This window comes from Trichechus manatus, unplaced genomic scaffold (assembly GCF_000243295.1).
Source record: "Trichechus manatus latirostris isolate Lorelei unplaced genomic scaffold, TriManLat1.0 scaffold00006, whole genome shotgun sequence".
Classification (NCBI taxonomy): Eukaryota; Metazoa; Chordata; class Mammalia; order Sirenia; family Trichechidae; genus Trichechus; species Trichechus manatus.
Window position 1 is genome coordinate 1,089,793 of NW_004443942.1, and position 20,950 is coordinate 1,110,742.

A 20,950-nucleotide genomic window follows, 5' to 3' on the forward strand; every position below is an offset into this window, starting at 1 on the left:
CCTTCAGGAGCAAGGGAGAATGAAGGAAACTAAAGATACAAGGGAAAGATTAGTCCAAAGGACTAATGGACCACAACTACCATGGCCTCCACCAGACTGAGTCCAGTACAACTAGATGGTGCCCAGCTACCACCACTGACTGCTCTGACGGGGATCACAACAGAGGGTCCCGGACAGAGCTGGAGGGAAATGTAGAACAAAATTCTAACTCACAAAAAAAGACCAGACTTACTGGTCTCACAGAGATTGGAGTAACCCCAAGAGTATGGCCCCTGGACACCCTTTTGACTTAGTAATGAAGTCACTCCCGAGGTTTACCCTTTAGCCAAAGATTTGATAGGCCCACACTAAAACAAAATGAGACTAAAGGGGCACAACAGCCCAGGGACAAGGACTACAAGGCAGGAGGGGACAGGAAAGCTGGTGATAAGGAACCCAAGGTCAAGAAGGGACAGTGTCGACATGTCGTGGGGTTGTTAACCAATGTCATAAAACAATATGTGTACTAACCGTTGAATGAGAAACTAGTTTGTTCTGTAAATCTTCATCTAAAGTACAATAAAACATATATATATATTTTCCTAGAAATCTGTAAATTCCAGGAAATAAATTATTTCTTTCCTAAGCTATTAAGAGTCTATTGCTTAGTAACTGAAGTTCCTGGATGGTGCAAATGATTAACATGCCCGGCTGCTGACCAAAAGGCTAGAAGTTTGAAAGGGCTGGCAATGTAATCCCAAAAAATTAGCCATTGGAAGCCTGATGGGGCACAGCTGTACTCTGACACACATAGGGTCGCCATGAGTCACAGAGTCGATGGCAACTGGTTACTCGGTCATTACCTTCAGTAACATTAAAGGCGGCAGAGTTGTTTGTTTGTTTTTAAATAATTTATTCATTTTTGTTGTTATTGAAAATATACACAGCAAAGCATATACTAACTCAACAATTTCTATATATACAATTCAGTGACATTAATTACATTCAAGTTGTGCAGCCATTCTCACCCTCCTTTTCTGAGCTATTCCTCCTCCATTAACATAAACTCGTGGCCTCCTAAGTCTCCTATCTAATCTTTTGAGTTGCTGTTGTCAATCTGATCTCGTATAAATAGTTCTTTTTGTTGTTGTTGAGATATATACAGCAAAACATATACCAATTCAACAATTTCTTCATGTACAATTCAGGACGTTAATTACATTCTTCGAGTTGTGCACCATTCTCATACTCCTTTTCTGAGTTGTTCCTCCCCCATTAGTATAAACTCACTGTTCCCTAAGGTTCCTATTTCATCTTTCGAGTTACTATTGTCACTTTGATTCTATATAGATAGTTCTTAAAAGAGTGTAATGCTCAAGGCAGACTTTTTACTAGTTAAGCTAAACTATTGTTTGGTTTTAAGAAGACTTCAGGGGATATTTTTGGTTTAAAATTTAAAGATTATCTCAGGGCAATAGTTTTAGGGGTTCATCCAGCCTCCATGGCTCCAGATGATATAGATAGTTCTTTAAAAGAGTACAATGCTCAAGGCAGACATTCTTTACTGATTAAGCTAAACCAATGTTTGGTTTTAAGAAGACTTTATGGGATATTTTTGGTTTAAGGTTTAAAGATTATCTGAGGGCAATACTTTTGGTGGTTCATCCAGCCTCAATGACTCCAGAAAGTCTGGATTCCATGAGAATTTGAAATTCTGTTCCACACCCCATCCCCTTTGATCAGGATTCTTCCATATAATCTTTGATGAAAATGTTCAGTAATGGTAGCCAGGCACCATCCAGTTTTTCTAGTCTCATGGCAAGGGAGGCAGTTATTCATGGAGGCAATTAGCCACACATTCCGTTTTTTTATTGTTGTACTTTAAGTGAAAGTTTACAATTTAAGTTAGTCTCTCATACAAAAATTCATAATACATTGTTATGTGACCCTAACTGCTCTCCCTATACTGTGACAGCACACTCTTCCTTTCTACCCGATTTCCCACATCCATTCAATCAGCTCCTGACCCTTTCTGCATTTCACACATTCCATTTTAAAGGAGGCAAAGCTTTGATGAACTTCTGCCAGTTCCTAGGCAATTATCTTTCCTGTTGGCATCTCCTGTTTAGGCATTTCTGGTTGCCTCAAGAACTCTACTACAGCATCCTGCCTCACCCCACCCATCTTTCTTGGGGGACACCCAGTGCTCTAGGCTGATTCGTTCACCTTGCCCTATCAAAATGTACTTTTTCACATTCTACTCCCTCAGAGCTGTGATGTTAGAAAGAAAACCCAAAATGGTATGAATGATAAAAGCTCAATTAGTTATCCTTACCAGATAACTGTATTTTAACAAAGGAAATAATGAAAGCAATAGATGTCCACTGGTAGAATTTCAGATAAAGGTAAGGTCTCACAACTCAGTCATAGAAGTATATGATATCTGATCCAAACATAGAAAAGACCAGGCATGTATCCAGCTAAATGCAGCTATAAAATAGGCAGAGGAAGCAAAATCCCATTACAGAGTCTACTTTAGAATCAGAGGTCACCCAGCCCAACACTCACAGAATAAATCAGTGACTAAAAAGGACCAAACTCCAGGGCTCCAGCCTCCTAGGTCAGTCCCCCCTTACCTCTCTCAACCTCAGGAAAATAAATGAGGTTCATCTCCTATTTAGTTTCCTACTACAGCTTCAGAAGCCTCCCTCAGTCACAATACCTCAGAATTACTTTAGAATCTAAGTGCTGAGTAAATATTGAGTATTTCTTTTGAAATACAAATAGAGTCAAGTAACAAAGAGGTGTCGAGTGCCTTGTAAAAGTTGTGCAGGGACAAAAAGTTGTACAAGAACATAGGTTCTGGCTGACCAGTCATTATAAACAGGGCCTAGATACAGAGATCAACCCCTTTAGGAACTAGACAATACCTCCCCCTAGTGCCAAAAGGAAGAACTTATCAGCTTTAAGCCACACCCCAAACAAAACCGAACTCAGACAACATAAATAAATCAATAAGGAATTAAAGTTAGCAAATGGACAAAATGGAAGGCCTAGGAAACAGAAGGTAAAAATATATTTAGGGCCTCACAGATATGGGAAGACTTGTAAAGCTGTAATATCCTGGTCAATCATAACTTGCCTACCCTTTTAAAGCCGGTTAAAAACCTTCAGTGCCAATTGGGAACCTATCCTCATTAAAAGGTTGAGCTGTAGGAAGGAAGTGAGGAAGGGTGGAAAAATTCCAAGCAAGCCTTGTTTTCAACTGTTTATTTTCAAAGCTCCCTTATGCTGACCAATAATCAGGGATAAGTGACATGGTTCTGTCTGAACCTTGAATAAAGAAAAGTCAGTGAAAAGATCAGTGCTAAACACTTGAATAGTGAGTTCATTTGGCATTCAAAGAATAGGCATCACATTCTATTACTGATAATAAAATAAGCTGATTGTAATGTTCAATATATTTGAAAAAATTATAGAAATAACTTAAAGATTTATTTGAGCTTTCTTGTATCATATAAAGTGACTCACTGATACAAAACCTGTAAGTATATAACTAAATTGTAAACAATTTAAAGTGGAACAAAAAGTTATAAGAAGTTCTCAAGAACACACTTAACAAATATCAGACTGAACCTAAACGTGTATCATGGGGAGAACACTGGAGAAACTAAATATGCCCAAAGGCTTCCATTTCTTTTTCAAAGTCAGACTGGAATATTGTAACTGAATGAATTTAATCATGCTTTCAGACTCTTTGCTGTGTTTTCACAGCTGTGAAATCAAGCACATGTAAGAGTACCTAGTATTTGGAGCTATTTTCCTCATATGCCTAGCTTGGCAATCTTCCACTGTGGTTACAAATCATAAAACATTACGCTTCCATGGGAAAGAGCATATTCATCCTACTCGGAAACAACTGCTTCCCAACGGTTTCACGGCACATGCAGGAAAAGCTAACATCTGTAAGGTCCACTGTGGTGAACACAGATGGCTGCTGGTGGCTAGCCAGTCAGGATCCCAGTCATCACAGGCCTGCCTGATTGCCCCAAGGGCTGGATCAATATATCCTGGTATATGTATAATCTATTCATGATGGCACATCAGTCGGTAAACTCTGATATCCATGGCTCAGACACATTCCTTCCTAAGCCTCTGGCACTTTTAAACATAGCCTCCCACACTTGGAAATCTATGATCAAAACCTACAAAGTTGTAAAAAATATAATCCAGATAAATAAGGCTTTACTTGGATCCACCATCAATGCCCATGGAAGCAGCAGTCAAGAAATCAAATGACACATCGCATTGGGCAAATCTGCTGCAAAACACCTCTTTAAAGTGAAAGCAAAGATGTCACTTGAAGGTATAAGGTGTGCCTCACCCAAGCCATCGTATTTTCAGTTGCCTCATATGCATGTGAAAGCTGGACAATGAATAAGGAAGACAAAAGAAGAACTGATGCCTTTGAATTATGATGTTGGCGAAGAATATTGAATATACCAAGGACTGCCAGAAGAACAAACAAGTCTGTCTTGGAAAAAGTACAGCCAGAATGCTCACTGGAAGCGAGAATGGCGAGACTTCGTCTCACATACTTTGGACATGTTATCAGGAGCGACCAGTCCCTAGAGAAGGACATCATGCTTGGTAGAGTAAAGAGTAGGTGAAAAAGAGGAAGACCCTCAACAGGATGGATTGACACAGTGGCTACAACAATGGGCTCAAGCATAACGACTGTGAGGATGGCGCAAAACGGGGCAGTGTTTTGTTCTGTTGTACGTAGAGTTGCTACAAGTCAGAACCAACAACAACAAAAAATGATGCTTGTTTACCTTCCCCTTGATTTAGAAAATATTTGGAATCATTATTCCCTGAGCTTGAGCTTGGAGAAATGTGACCCAGCTGGGGCTGGGCTCTCACAGACTCACAAAGACACATCAGCTGGGTCCTGAGATAGACAACAGATGGGACAATCTCAGAAATTATCTTAAGGAAGTTTTCACAAAAGGGCAATCAAACCTAACGCAAAAGACTTCCCACTTTCTGTCTTCTTCTATTAGCATTTAGTGAATAGAAATTTGTTGGACCAATGAAGACCCTCCTGACTTTTGTAACTGAAACCTGTACCAATGATTGTTAAGAAAGATGATTTAAAATGTAAGATCACAATTTCTAGCCAATCAGTGAAAAGGTGACACTTTCAATGATTCTACCCATTTTGTGATGTTGATACTTTCTGATGATTCTGTAACCTTCCTCGGACTTGGGCAGACATTCTAGCTCTGGCAGCATGCTTGTTCATTTCCCACTTTTGTCCTTTTGAATATATGCTGAATAAAACTTTCTTTTGGTTTACCAAACTTTATGATGTTTTCCCCCTACAACAGTTAATGGCATAGTCGGCAGGGTTTCTGAAGCTACGAATCCAGTCAACCTCGAGGAGACCTGGACTGCAGAGCAGAAGCTGGCAAAGAAAGGTCCTATCTTCTAGATCTACATGTTCCCACTCCATGTCCCTTCGACACTGACAGGGTGAGTGCTCTCAGAAAACGAGCCTTTGCTTATTCTTTTGTTGTTCTCTTTCTCATGTTTTCTTAAGTTTTGTTTGGCATATTTGTTTGTAAAACCAGTTGACTGATTAAGGAGAATCTTTCTGAAATTTTTGCTTGATCGTTTGGTTAAGAATGACATTTAGTAACTCTTTAAGTAAACTGCAGTTTAGGCCTGTATTTGGGCGTTTGAAACATTAAGACGTAATTCTATTTTCAAAGAGCTATGAGCCACTATACGCCGCAAAAAAAAAATTCAGGCACGGGTCAACCAGTAAAAGCCATTAGGGCGGTTGCCAGCGCTCATCACAAGTGTTAAAAAGTCTCCTGTGACAGTATAAGGTGGTCACGAGACAGGCTAGAACACTAGGCTGCCTGCCACCCACAAGAAAAATCTCATGCAACAAAGGCGCACATTGGTCTAAGCAAAACGCTGTCCAAACCCTGTAGCGTTCCTCGTTAGGTTTCTTTCCTGTGGCTCAGAGAAAACCTGGAAAATAGTGCTATGTTTTGAAATCTCTCTTTTCCCCCTTTTCCAAATTTAAAATGGGGAATAAGCAAAAGAAAAGTAAAATTGACTGCCCACCACCCGGCACACCCACTGCCTATGTGGTAAAGAATTGTTGGCCCTCAATTGGCAAGGTATTTTAGAAAAATGGCAAAAAGGGATTCATTACAATGGCCTAAATGGGGACTTTTGAACTGGCCAGATTAATCTTTTTGAAAGGCAAATTAGAAGCGAGTGGATCAAAAATAAAGTAGAATCAATGGGAAATATTTTTTAATTGGTATTTTGAATCCTCGAGAAGGCAACAAGTGAATACTTTTACTTCAGTTCAGGAAAACATTGCTAAGCAATCAAAACAGATCTTGGCATTGGAGAAAGGTCAGGTAGCCTTACTCAATTCCTTAAGGAATAGAACTCCTATAGGCATTAAGGAAGACGGAAAAGACTCAGAGGAAGAAAACAGGGAGAAGGAAAAACCTGCCTCTTTGTATCCTGATTAGAATTCTTGCTTCTAGCCGAACTACCTTTTCATTCCAGTGATTCACTGAAAATTGAGTCTCCGTCTCCATTAATGCCTTTGGTACTTAGACAGCCTAAATCAGCAGGCAGACCAGTGGAAGTAACTGTAAACCCCAGCTCCAAATTTGAACTCAGAACAATCATAAAAGACTTTCCTGACCCTCGTGAAAATCCTCAGAAATTTTTATATGAATTTATTATCTTGACTAGTACCAATGAACCAGGTCCTTCGGATTTGTATAATCTGTTACACATGTTACTAGGTTCAGGCGAAGCAGCGAGATGGATGGCTGAAGCTAACTGGAAGGACCCAGAGGCAAGTTTAATCTCAAAATCAGGGGTTACAGGGAAAGAACTGAGAGATGAAGTTCAGGGTTTGGTTAAGGAATTGATAAATGCGTTTCCGAAAGTTTTTCCAAAAAAGGTTGATTGGGCAAAAATCCAGGCTAGCAAACAAGGCAAGGGAGAAAACATATATGCTTTTATGGATCGTTTCTCCAAATTATTTGAAGAACATTCAGGTTTAAAGGCAATTATAAAAGAACATCAGCCTGTAGTCAACTCCATGTTTTTAGGGGGCCTACTGCCTGAATTAGCAGCTTTAGTAAAAAGACACCATTTAAATTGGGAAAACGTAAATCCTTCAGAATTGGTTACAGTGGCTTACAAATTGGCTCAAACTAAAGAAGATAAATATAGAGAGTGAGTTAAAAACTAGAGAACAGAAAAAGAAGTTGATAGCTTTGCAGTTATATCAGCTACAAAGTAAAGGCAGTAATGATGGAATCCTGGCCAAGGGACAGCTTCAAACAAATAAACTCAAAACGGAGCCAACTTGTAACTACTGTAAGAAGCCTGGTCACTTTAAGAGGGATTGTTTAAGACTTAGGAATAAGCAGAAGGTTACTCCCTCAGCACCTCCATTACCACCACAAAGATGATGCTCAGAGGATTTACGGGTTGGGTTTTCGCCATGGTTCCTCTCAACAGTCAGGAAGAGACAACACTCCAAGTAAATGGGGAGCCTTGTACCTTCCTGACTGACACTGGGGCCACCGTATTGGCGATAAATCCCACATGCTTATGAAACCCCCTCCCTAGGAGCAACAAAACTTCTAAAATTGTGGGAGTTTCAAATAAAGAACAAATTTTGCCTCATTCAGAACCAGTACCAATATCTTTAGGACCCAATGACGATTTACATCCGTTTCTTCTCAGCAATGATACCCCTGCTAATCTATTAGGGTGAGATTTATTACCTAAATGGCGATGCCATATACAGTTTACTGATAGTGGAGAAATTCTATTGAACTTTCCTACTTTAAATAATTCAATTACAGAGAGAAAAGTAGAAGAAACCTTGTGTTTTATTCAAGGGTTAATGGAAGTAGAAGAAACTATAGAACAGGTTCACGGGAGAGAAAAGGAATTAGAGCAAGTACCCACTGAACTTTGGGCAAAGACATCCACAGATTTAGGAAAAGTTTTGTCAGCTGACCCTATTCAGGTGCAAATAGATACTTCTAAACCTTTGCCTAGAATAGCTCAATACCCACTAATGCCTGAAGCCATAGCAGGGTTAGAACCTATTATCCAAGATTTCCTTCAGCAAGGTCTAATTATACCATGCACTAGTCCTTGCAACACTCCTACAGAGGGTGGAGATTTGTACAAGATTTAAGGGCCATAAATAAGATTACAATATCTAGATTCCCTGTAGTTCCTAATCCTCATTTACTCTTAGCCCAGGTACTAACCAATGCCGTATGCTTTACAGTTATAGATCTCTGTAGTGCTTTCTTTAGTATCCCTGTTCACCAGGATAGTCAATATTTATTTGCCTTCACCTGGAAAAATTGACAATACACGTGGAGAGCTCTCCCACAAGGATTTACTGAAACCCCAACTTATTTTTCACAAGTATTGCATTCAGATTTGGTTCCATTTCAATTTAAACATGGATCAACATTATTATAATATATACACAATCTCATGGTTTGCTCCAATACAAGACAAAATAATGTTGAAGATAATATCCTGTTATTACAATATTTAGCTTCTAGAGGGCATAAGGCAGCCAAAGAAAAATTACAATTTGCCCAACCCATTGTTAAATACTTAAAGGACTTCTTATTTCAGCTGAAGTATTTCCATAGACACAAAGAGAAAGGAAGCTATATTAACTTTTCTTCTGCCTACCACAAAGAAACGAGGTTTTTTAGGTCTTTGTGGATATTGTCGAAATTGGGTTCCAAATTTTTCATTATTAGCCCAGCCTTTATATCACTATCTGAAAAAAGAAGTAACTGATCCTTTCACCCTTTCTGAAGAAGGTGTAGAAGCGGTATGCATGCTTCAACAAGCCCTTTTAACCACTCCTGCTTTGGGTTTTCCAAATTTTGCTTTGAAATTTTCTCCGTATGTAAATGAACAAAATGGGAATACTTGCGGTGTTTTAACTCAGAAACATGGAGACCACAGATGCCTGTAGGATACTATAGTCTTCAGTTAGATCCTGTTGCCCGTGCTTATCCTCCATGCTTAAGGGCAGTAGCAGCAACTGCTCAATTAGTAGAAAACACTGCAGATATAGTTGTAGGTAATGACTTAGATTTATTTGTTCCGCATGCAGTAGCTGCTATTCTCAGATGTACTTTGACTCAGCATTTATCTGCCACAGGTTAACCTCTTATGAAGCCTTATTATTGACAGCCCCAAATATTCAAATACATGTTGTTAAAGCTTTAAATCCAACTACTCTTTTCCCTGAAGAAGAAGGAGTACCGCATGACTGCTTTGATTTGAAAGAAACTCCTTCGGCTAACCCTTCTTTAGTTTTATTTGTAGACGGTTATTTAAAACCAGATCCCACTTCAAGCAAATATCAGGGAGGATATGCAGTGACTACTTCCTCAGAGGTACTGAAGCGTGGTGGACCTTTGCCTCAGGTAACTTCGGCACAACAAGCCGAGTTAGCAGCTCTTACCCAAGCTTGTAAATTAGCAAAAAATCAATCTGTGACCATATATACACATTCGAAGTATTGCTTTGGTTTGGCACGTGATTTTGGGATGTTATGGAAACAGCGAGGATTTTTAACAACGGGAGGATCTCCCATTAAAAATGGGAAATATGTGGTGAACTTTTAGATGCTTTACTGTTACCTTCAGAAATAGCTGGGGTTAAGATACGAGCACACCAGTCAAAACGACAGCCTCAGACTGAGGAAGTAATCGGGAATGAATTAGCTGATGCTGCGACCAAAAAAGTGGCTGGTAGAAGGACAAAAAAACCTAGCCCAACTTTACCTGAAAATCCTTTAAAGATAGTCAAAACAGAATCTATTGAGACTATGACCTCTCCTAAGCTTATACAAAACCAAAAATTAGAAATGCAGAAATCTACCAAGTCCCTATTTTTAACTGAGAATCCAAGTTTAGAGATATTAGAAGGGTACCAAAAATTGGCCACCGAAACTGAAATAAAAGAATGGAGAGCAGGTACATGCCATTTTAATATAGAAACTGAATTGTGGCTAGGTCCTGGAAACAGGATTGTTATTCCTAAGGGAATACATATACCTTTGTTATTAGCCTGCTTATTAGAATTTAGGGAACGATGGGACGAAGATAAACATGGTTCTTAGATAAACATCTTGGGGGAAACTTTGCAAATGTAGCATATTATTTGTATGACAGACTGATACAATAAATAGACTTCTATTAATGTATGAAAGTACAGGATTAGATAATTATCGTCCTGAATACATCCATTCTGGAAATGGGGAAAAATGTAAAGTTTGTTGGGAATGGAAATCAAGCTTGCCTCCACCATTAATAGAAGATCTAGAGAAAACAGATGCTAGGTGGCACAGTTTACCCTTACACCAAAAAGCCACACCTCCTTCAGAACAAGATATATGGGAAAAGAAGGGATGTACTCTAAATTTTGACACAGATCTTTGGATCGGACATGATCAAACTCTGGTCCTGCCGAAAGATTTACATCTTCCTGCAGTTTACAGTCTCCACCAAGGAGATCATTTAGGAAGAGATAAAACTCTACAAAAAATCAGAAAATACAACTGGGGTCATTTCTGGAAAGCAGTGAATGAAGTAGTAAAAGATTGCACTATTTGCCAAAAATTTAACCCAGGGAAAACTTTTTCGACTCCTCAGGGTCGATATCCCCTTCCTACTGGACCCATGACTGACTGGCAAATGGATTTTATACAACCTCCCCCAGTTCAAAATCATAAGTATGTTTTAGTTATGATATGCAGATATTCTCATTGGGCAGAAGCATTTCCCTGTCGGAATGCTACTGCAAACTTTGTTGCTAAAAAATTGTTAGAAAATATTCTTCCTGTGTGGGGTACTCCTCATACCCTGTGTAGCGACAGAGGTTCTCACTTTACTGGCCAGATTTTGGCAGCAGTTTGTAACATTTTTCCAATCTTGCGTAGATTACACTGTCCATATCATCCGCAATCTTCAGGACTAGTTGAAAGAACAAATGGAATAATAAAAGTTCAATTAGCTAAGCTTACTGCTTCTTTAAATGTAACACGGCCTCAAGTGCTTCCAATTGTATTGATGAATCTGCTATCTACTCCTTTTGGTCCTCGCAAGTTAACGCTATCTGAAACAGTCACTGGACGTATTATGCCTCTTCCTTATAATGTTATAATTTCTGATTCAAATTTGATCTCAAATAGTTTGTTAAAGTATTGTCAAAGCTTAATACAGCATGCTAAAGCAAACGATAAAGTGATTAAACATGCTTATGCTCAAACTCCTCCTCCTGATTATACAGGTTATCGTGCCCCAGAACCTGGTGACTACGCATATTGGAAACGGCACCAGATAAAGGACTCTTTAGAACCAAAATGGAAGGGTCCCTACTTAGTTTTATTAACAAATGAATTTGCTGCAAAATTACAGGGTATAAAATCCTGGGTACATCTTTCCCAATTAAAGAAGACCAAGGTTCCTGATTGGCTGATTGAACAAGCAGGAGGACTAAAATTCAGACACCGTCCCAAAACGACCACCAACCTACCACCTCCTTTGGATGAGTGATTCAAAAGTACAATTTAGATATTTTATTATTTGTTATATTCTTTATCACTTAGCTAATCTATATTAAGTAATTCTGATTTAAAATGATGTTGACTGTTTATTTAGTTATTCTTTTATTTGTTAGAAGAATAGATACTTGGAATGAAAATGCTTTTGTCCGATTATCACAATCTGTAGCAAGCGCTGGTAATTTAACACAATGTTGGATTTGTCATCAAAACCCTCTTTCTGTTAAACAAAACTCTGATCCTTTAGCATCCCCCATGTTAAATTATCATTTGATTCCACCTCCCACTATAAAGTCTAGTAAAACTTTAATCTGTGCCATTAGAGTTAAGAGATGGACTCCTCTGTCTGTAACACAAACATTACCTATACCATGCTTTAATATCACTTCTGTCAGGTTAAATGACTACTTGTGTGATACCCAGTTACTCCAAAGATATCATCATTTGTCTTGTAATAAGAATGGACATTTTATAGAATTATATCAATACCCTCCTAGAGATTTAAGTGATTGGTATGAAGAGTGCTATAAGCTAACTGAAATTGCAATCCATAATCTAACTCGTCCATAATCCAACCTCATCCTCACAGTTATAATAATCAATGTTGGAAAAACCTTACATATATAGAATTACAACTAGGAAGACTATCTGTGATAATTCTCTAATGGAGACATGGCTGTCACATGCAAATTTTTCTATACCTTCTGTTTCCTCTGGACAAACTTTGTGTGCTCCTTATGAATATATGTTTCTGTGTGGTGGATCCAACTATACTAGCTTAGATGATCCCTTTCCAACTGACAGTGAATTTACATGGGCAATCTCTTGTTTAGATTCCTGGCGAATGCGTGGGCAATGCACTTTGGGAACCTTAGGATTACCTTTACATATTCATAATAATGATGCTAGTAAATACTGGAAAGGTAATGTTAATTTGTTATCTATTGTAAAACAAGAGTCAGAAGAAAGCCCATTGGTCCAACGTTCAGGGTGGGGTTGGTCATTTCTAAGAGCTTTAATTCCTAGTTATGGTATATTTGAATTGGAGAAATCTTTAAGAAATTTATCAGTTACTATGGTACAAATAATAGATGAAGTTGCTAGAGGGATGGAAGCACAACAGTGATCCCTGACCTCATTGGCCAAAGTGGCATTAGACAACAGAATAGCCTTGGACTTTTTATTAGCCCAAGAAGGTGGAGTCTGTGCTGTAGTAAATACCTCTTGTTGCAATTTGGATAAATAACACAGGAGAAGTAGAACAGAATATACATAGAACTAGACAACAAGCTACTTGTTATAAACACCAGATCTATTTGGTTGGTTGCCATCAGGAATAAGTACATGGGCTAGATCACTACTGCAAGGGATAGTAATATTCTTGGTCTGCATCCTGACAGTATTAGGTATAATAAGATTTATCTTCTATTGTCTTATACACCTAAAAGGCAAAAGAAGGCCTCGGGCTAAAATGTTGATGTACGTTGAGTCTGCTCACTCTGGCAATGCAATTGATGAGAACATCGTTCTTACTTAACAGCCTGGTGAAGAACCAGATAGTATCTGGTGGAAAACCAGCACCGTGAGCTTAAAGAGCCTGCCACGGCCACCATCTAGAAGCTCGACTAAGTCCAGGTATTGATCATCGATGTTTTATCTCCAATCTACGATTAAAAGGAGGGAATGATTTAGAAAATAATATTTGGAATCATTATTCCCTGACCTTGAGCATGGAGAAATGTGACCCAGCTGGGGCTGGGCCCTCACAGACTCACAAAGACACATCAACTGGGCCCTGAGATAGACAATAGATGGGACAATCTCAGAAATTATCTTCAGGAAGTTTTCACAAAAGGGCAATCATCCTAACACAAAAGACTTCCCACTTTCTGTCTTCTTCTATTAGCATTTAGTGAATAGAAATTTTTGGACCAATGAAGACCCCCCTGACTTTTGTAACTGAAACCTGTACAAATAATTGTTAAGAAAGATGATTTAAAATGTAAGATCACAATTTCTAGCCAATCAGTGAAAAGGTGACGCTTTCAATGATTGTACCCATTTCGTGATGTTTATATATACTGATGATTCTGTAACCTTCCTCAGATTTGGGCAGACGTTCTAGCTCTGGCAGCATGCTTGTCCACTTCCCACTTCTGTCCTTTTAAATATATGCTGAATAAAACTTTCTATTGCTTTACTAAACTTTATGATGTTTCTCCCCTACAACACCCTGAAAAGCAAGAGGAAGAAAAGTTCCTTAAAATAAAATTTGGAGGGTAGAAGAGGGCAGCACAGGAAGGTAGCTATGGGTAGTTTATGTGTCACTAACTCAGCCCTATGCCCATATGAAACCCTACCTATGTGGGGCCTAGTGTTTTGGCTATATTCCTTTAGGGTGACATGTAATCAGAGTCTTTCTCTCACTTTTCAAAGGTAAATAGAATTTGACACTTTTGTTAAAAAAAAAAAAAACCCTATACATTGGATGAAAATTCTATGCCAATAGTAACAACAATGGAAAGAAGTTTGACAAGTAATTCAATAAACTAGAATACTTACCAATCTTTCTGGGATATGTTCTTATTATAAATATGCCCAGAATTATCTTTATAAGGAGGACAAATACATTTACACCGGACATCCTCGAAATTCTGTAACCAAAACGGAAACTTAGTATAGCTTGTTGACAGTTTATTAATATTTTTAAAAAACCATACCATATATGCTTTGCTAAGCATCCCTTGCCAAATATTCTAAAATCACTCAATTAAAACTTTAAATAACTTTAAGAGAGATAAATTTTGAAAAGCTAGAGATTCTTTTATGATGATGTTAATATGAATCATCATATATTACATGAAAATATCTAATACATGATCTGTGACTTATTAACCATTTTGATGACAATAAAATTGTTTTAACTTTATCACAATCTATCTGCCAGTAGAAAAACACACAGTAAACATAGAGTTGTACCTGTAAACAAGAATGCTGATTACAAAGAGATGGGGAAAGAATCAAACTAAAAACTATTCACAACTCACAAGCCATAATTCTTCTACCCACCATCCTTACATCCTTTGGTAGAAGGGCACTAACATGGACAAGACAGGTTGGGCCAGAATTCTATAAGGGATGACATTTCAGAGGCACCCAGCCATAACTAGAAAGCAACTACATAAGGGAAGTATCTTGATTCTAGCTGAGATCAGTATGGTTTACCCTTTCCAGCAAACTTTGCTTCTAATTCCTGATAGACCGTGTCTTAGCTTCTTAGTGCTGCTGTAACAGAAATACCATAAGTGGGTGGCTTTAACAGAAATTTATTTTCTCACATTTAGGAGGCTAAAAGTCTGAACTCAGGGCACCAGCTCTAAGGTTTTTTTCTCTCTATGGGCTCTGGGGGAAGGTCCTTGTCTCTTTTCAGTTTCTGTTCCTAGAATGTTTCCCCTATCTGTTCTTCCTTGCTTCGGTGCCTAATCTGCTCTTTTACATATCAAAAGTCATTGGTTTAAGACACAGCCTCACGATACGGCCTCATTAACAGAACAATAAAAACCCTATTCCCAAATGAGATTATATCCACAGGTATAGGGGTTAAGATTTACAACACGTTTTGGGGGGACACAATTGAATCCATAACAGACAGAGAGGAGGGCAACTACTGACAAAGCAAGTTTAAAGAGGTGGAGGAAGAGGTGACTAAACATCTGGGTACAGGGTGAGGGAGATGCTTCCTCAGCAAAGAGAAAAGAAATCTATCTGAGATGGCAGTAGTTCATCAGTCCCCAAAGGACCAGGCCAGTGGCACTGCTCCTATATACAGTGGTATGTCTGGCAGAGCTGTTGCCATTTCATCTGGCAACCACTTAGTGAGCATTTGCTCTGTGCCACACCTTGTACTCTTAAGGTGGATTCAGATAAGGGTAAAACATGGTTCCTGCCTTTAATTAGGACACACCCTAGTGAAAGACTCATAAATACATGATTACAATTCACTGCATAAAGTGAAGGAGATATGCAGAGAACATCAGCAATGTTTTGAAAGTCAGGAGACTTGCTGCTGCCCATGTCTAGTGGGAGGTAGGAAAGGTTTCAGAAAGAATGCTTGATCAAAAATATTTGCCTGCCTGTAGCTTTCCCAACCCCTATATTCAAAGATGGAGCCCTGGTGGCACAGTGGTTAAAGAGCCCGGCTGCTAACCAAAAGGTCAACAGTTCAAATCCACCAGCCCCCCTTGGAAATCCTAGGGGGGCAGTTCTACTCTGACCTATAGGGTCACTATGAGTCGGAATTGACTTGACGGCAATGGGTTTTTTTTTAATATTCAAAGATGTTATTGATTAAAGCTCCTATTTTTAAAAAATGCAAATGCATTGTTTTCCCATCACATTAATGCAGGTTTCTTCTGTTTTTCCTAATAAGAAGCTAGGCATCAAGGAATTTTCTGTATGTTTCTATAATCTCAAATCCCGTAAGGTATAAGTCACTATTTTATGCTTTCAAAATACATACACATAAGCACTCATAATATGAATTTAGAAATAGAAATATGTGTACCTTTGTGAGGCTATCATTAACTATAAACCATGAAAGTATTATTTAGAAAACCCCTGAACTTAAACAACCTCTCTAATTTGTATCCTGGAAGAAAAATGTGACATTTGGCTAATCTGTAACCTGGAAGAAATGATATAACACACTAGTCTTTGATGTTACACTGACCCTTACTGTGTGAGGTGAAGGTGAGAATTTCACATATAAACCCTGAATTTCTGCTCACTCACTGAGAGAAGGTAGAGGTAAACACCAAGAGCCTGCTTAGACTCTGCCTGCTGCCACCAACCTCAGACCCTAGCTATGAGGGACGTCAGCTGAGTTCAGCCGTGGTTAAGCCATCTTCCCAAGACTTCTCAAGTATAAAGATCTGGACTCTAACCATTGCATTAACATTGTAATTGTTAATTTTGATTCTTGGTTCTAAATGAATGTTGTGAGGTCTTACCTGCGTGCCTTGCCATGACTACCTTGCAATAAACTAAATGAGTTTATGTGTGACAAACCTGAGTATCTCTCTATTAATTTTCTAAGATTAAATCCTTACATGACAAGGAGGAAGCACAAACTTGTATGGGGCCAGGGCAGATCTGGTGGTTAGGGGCACGAGGGGAACCAGCTAGCAGCATGAGGGGACTAGAAGGAACAAGACATGAAAATGGGGAGAGGACATAACCTCACCTCTCCTGTAGTTTGGCTCCTCCCTTGCCCAATAAATTATCAGGAAGAGAGAAGACAAAAAAGGTCCTGGGAGGTCCTGGAAGGAGTGAGGTGAGGATATTAAGCTGGAGAGATATACTCCGTAGGCCCTTTTGGGAGGGAACCTTCCTACATTGGGAAGGGAACCTGTTCAGGTATGAGTTGAGATGAAAGTCAGTTCCTAAGAGGGAAGATTTCTGTGAGATGGGGGCTTCCTATAATTTTGGCTCGGGGTTAGGGGACCCGTGAATCTGAAGGAGGGTGGGTAGGCTGTCAGAGCTTAAGGGTGGAATGGACGGTTGCTCTCAGAGATGGAAACGTTGTAAAGTTTTAGGTGGGTGCTGTCGATGGAAAATGTCAGTGAGGTGGAGGAGTTACTGCCCGGGCTGTGGGGCACTGTCAGGGCTGGGTGTAAGGGGTGGGTAGATTATCAGGACGGCAGAGAGGAGAGTACTGTCAGGGCTGCGGCAGGGATGGACTGTCAGACTGTCAAGGCTGGAGGGCAAGAGTGGTGCTACCAGGCAGTTGGAAGGGTTACGGGTGGGGGGTTTGCCAGGGCTGTGAAGCCACGGGTCCGGCTGTCAGTGCTGGGAGAGGTAGGAGGTGGGGACCTGGTTGACAGGCTGTTTCCGTAAGGCTGAAGGCAGGGGAGGAGTTGCTGTCAGGAGTGAAGGCTGGGCGGGACTCACCTTGGCGGCGTCTGACAGCTGCACGAGGAGCAGAACGGAGAGCGCCAGCATGGAGCCAAGTCGAAAGAGGCCTCCCCACAGGATCGCCATCGCGGACAGGCCCAGATGTCCCCACAGCCCGGAGCCCCCGAGACCTGCTCCTGGCTCGGGGTGGAGATCCGGCTCCAGCACCTCTGCCGGCACTTCCGTCTAGGCCACCGCGTCACGGGCCGCGCCGGGTCAGCTGCAAAAAGCATCCGCCCCGGAAATGGTTCCCCGTGCTAAGGGACCGGAGGCTGCGCGGTCCGGGCGCCTGGCCCGGGCTACACTCGGGCCCCGGAAAGGAAAGGGGCCTCTCAGGGGTGGCAGCCTCGGCCCAGCGGGGTTTTTAAGGCGCTTGGATGTCTTTCCCGGGCGTAGAAGCGACGGGAGCTTGTGCAACCGCCAGTGTGCTCTAAAGTTCTCCAGCAATCCATGCAGAGCCGGGGCCGTTGCCAAGCTCTGGAGACCCACTGAGCTCAAGTCCCAGGAATTGGTAGGAGGGCGGCCCATCCCGGTTGGCGCAGGCAGGGCGCATGCTAGGAGTGGAGACCGGCCTGGGACTGGCCAAGGCATCCCTCAGCGAAGCTCACCCCCAGTCAGGGGGTCGGGGGTCGTCTCCGGAGCTTTGGGCACTAACCTGCAGCCTAGGCGCCTTCCGGACACGGCTCCATGCCAGGTTTCAAACAGTCTCTGAGAGATGCTCTACTGAGTGTGATCTCTGCTTCGGGTTCGCCGCCTGCCTCCTGATGGGAACTGCTGCAGGAACTGGGCCACAGCAGCGGGGCTGAGCCAGGCCAGGCTCCGGAAGGTGTGGACTTGGCGAAAGAACCGCCCTAGCAGCCTCCTTCGCCAGCAACTCCAGGAGGTGGGGAATCGTGGCGCTACGCCCCGGTGAGGCAGTGTCTATTCAGGGCGCCTGGCTCCGAAGTCGAGGTTGAGGGTACGCTGACCGATCTTCCCGGGGGTGGTCAGGAGTACTCTGGAGATGGCACAGTGTCTCCCACTGAAATATTTTTTCGGTTAGTGGGGACAGTGGGAGTAATGGAAAGATGCCTGGGGCTTATCACAACCCCTATGGATTTGCTGAATGACCTTGGGCAAATAACTTTCCCTCTCTTGTCTGTAATATGAGGGGATTTTACTCCATCTATGGATTTGAAATTCTGCTACCATGGAATACCCGTTTTTAGGTATTTAAACAAATTTTAAAGGTGGTCTTTTCCTAGTTTGTGGAAATGATTTAATTAACTGACACAATTTCTTTTCTTTTTTTCATTGTGCTTTAGGTGAAAGTATACAGCTCAAGTTAGTGTCTCATAGAAACATTTATACACACGTTGTTGTGTTACCCTAGTTGCTATCCCTACAGTGTGACCACACATTCCTCTTTTCCACCCTGGATTTCCCGTGTCCATTCAACCAGCTCCTATCCGTTTCTGCCTTCTTATCTCGCCTCTGGACAGGACCTACCCATTAGTCTAGTGTATCTATTTGAACTAAGAAGTACACTCTTCCACGATTATCATTTTATGTCTCATAGTCCAGTCTATTCTTTGTCTGAAGAGTTGGCTTCAGGAATGGTTTTAGTTCTGGGTTAATAGAGTCCAGGGGCTGTCTTCTGGGGTTCCTCCACTCTCAGTCAGACCATTAAGTCTGGTCTTTTTACTAGAGTTTGAGTTCTGTACCCCACTTTTCTCCTGCACCATCAGGGACTTTCTTGTGTTCCCTGTCAGGGTGGTCATTGGTGGTAGCCAGGCACCATCTAGTTCTTCTCATCTCAGGCTGATGGAGTCTCTGGTTTATGTGGCCCCTTTTGTCTCTTGGGCTAATATTTTCCTTATATCTTTGGTGTTCTTCATTCTTCTTTGCTCCAGGTGGGTTGAGACCAATTTATGCATCTTACATGGCCACTTGTTAGCTTTTAAGACCCCAGATGCCACTCACCAAAGTGGGATGCAGAACATTTCCTTAATAAATTTTGTTATGCCAGTTGACCTAGATGTCCCCTGAAACCATGGTCCCCAGACCCTTCCCCCGCTACACTGTAATGGACACAATTTTCTCCATTTTTTTCTCCCATGTGATTTTTGTTAATGCTAGAATCTGACACCTTCTTGTGTTATTGCACCAAATATATTTAGCCCTTTTCAGTCCCAAATAGCAAGTGGTACAGAGCCCCAACCTGAACCAGAGTGGCAGGGATAGATGACTTCTCACTAGGGCCCTTGCATGCCGCTCTGTGAAGATGCTAAAACATTAGTGAATTATCAGGCTTTTGTAGTGGGTGTTCTGCTGGCCAGAGGACAATGTGGAGACACCCAGGGTCAGATATATCTGACTATGAGGGACTGGATCTATGGTTGCTAAAAGCTGATTCAGCAGCAAATTTACGATCAGTTTAGGGTTAATTTCTAGATTTGACATCTAAAGGGAGTGCTCACTCTTTGGCTGAAACCTCATAAGCCTTCTCTTCCTTCTTCAAAATTGTTCTCAGGGCTTTGAATGGGAGTATAGAGGCTTAGAGGAAATACATAGTAATGCCCCAGTCTGATGGGCCTCATCTGTCTAATGAAGAAATGCCAAGTACACTCAGCCTGTACTGTCCAGTATGGTAGCCACCAGCCACATGTGGCAATTGAGCACTTGAATGTGGCTAGCCTGAATTGATACATGCTGTAAGTGTAAAATATACATTGAATTTCAAAGACTTAGTACAAAAAACATGCAAAATATCTCAGTTGTCTAATAATTAATGTTGAAGTGATATTTTGGGTATATTGTGTTAAATAAACTATATTATTAAAATAATTTCACTGTTTCTTTTTACTTTTTAAGTGTAGATATTAGAACATTTATATTAGGCAGCACCATTCTAGAATATAGAATGTGGCTGCCGTGAGAGGAGTATGACTGAAATGACTGCCTGGATGGAGACTGAATGAAGACTCAGGTTGGGCTTAGGACTAGGGTGACAAGGAGGAACTGGCACAGCTAGAACCAAGGGTTTAGGGGAGGTATGTCTGCCAACAAATGAATATAATTTTAGGGGACTCAATAGAAGTGAAGGGGTCAGTTCTTGTTCTGCACTGCTCATACCTAGATGGCTCTTACTTTTCCTTTTGGTCAGGAGTCTTCTAAGCCAGAAAGCCTTCCTTTACTTAAATGTACTCCCTTCTGTGTTTGTGCAGTTTTCTTTCCTAACTTACCCCATTATAGTAACATTGTGTCTTCATATCTGCTTCTATACTCCCAACCTCCCCTCCTCTTAGAGAGCAGGGACCTTGTCTTATTTATCTTTGTACCCACAGAGACTGGGATGGAGTAAAAACCAAT

At 40.8% G+C, this 20,950-nt stretch overlaps 1 protein-coding gene across 2 annotated transcripts in view; it reads right to left on the reverse strand.

The window, feature by feature from the left end:
• TMEM9B (TMEM9 domain family member B) overlaps positions 1-17,811 on the reverse strand; it is a 28,703-nt gene extending 10,892 nt beyond the window's left edge. The window contains exons 1-2 of one of the 2 annotated variants that reach the window (XM_004369630.2): positions 17,597-17,791; positions 14,210-14,301 (exon numbers count right to left, since the gene is read on the reverse strand). In XM_004369630.2, coding sequence (XP_004369687.1) covers positions 14,210-14,301; positions 17,597-17,686 — 182 coding nt within the window. In that variant the 5' untranslated portion in view covers positions 17,687-17,791. Of the gene's footprint in view, positions 1-14,209; positions 14,302-17,596 lie in introns of both variants that reach the window. The other variant, XM_023737068.1, reaches the window with a different exon arrangement.
• Between the last annotated feature and the right edge of the window lie 3,139 nt (positions 17,812-20,950).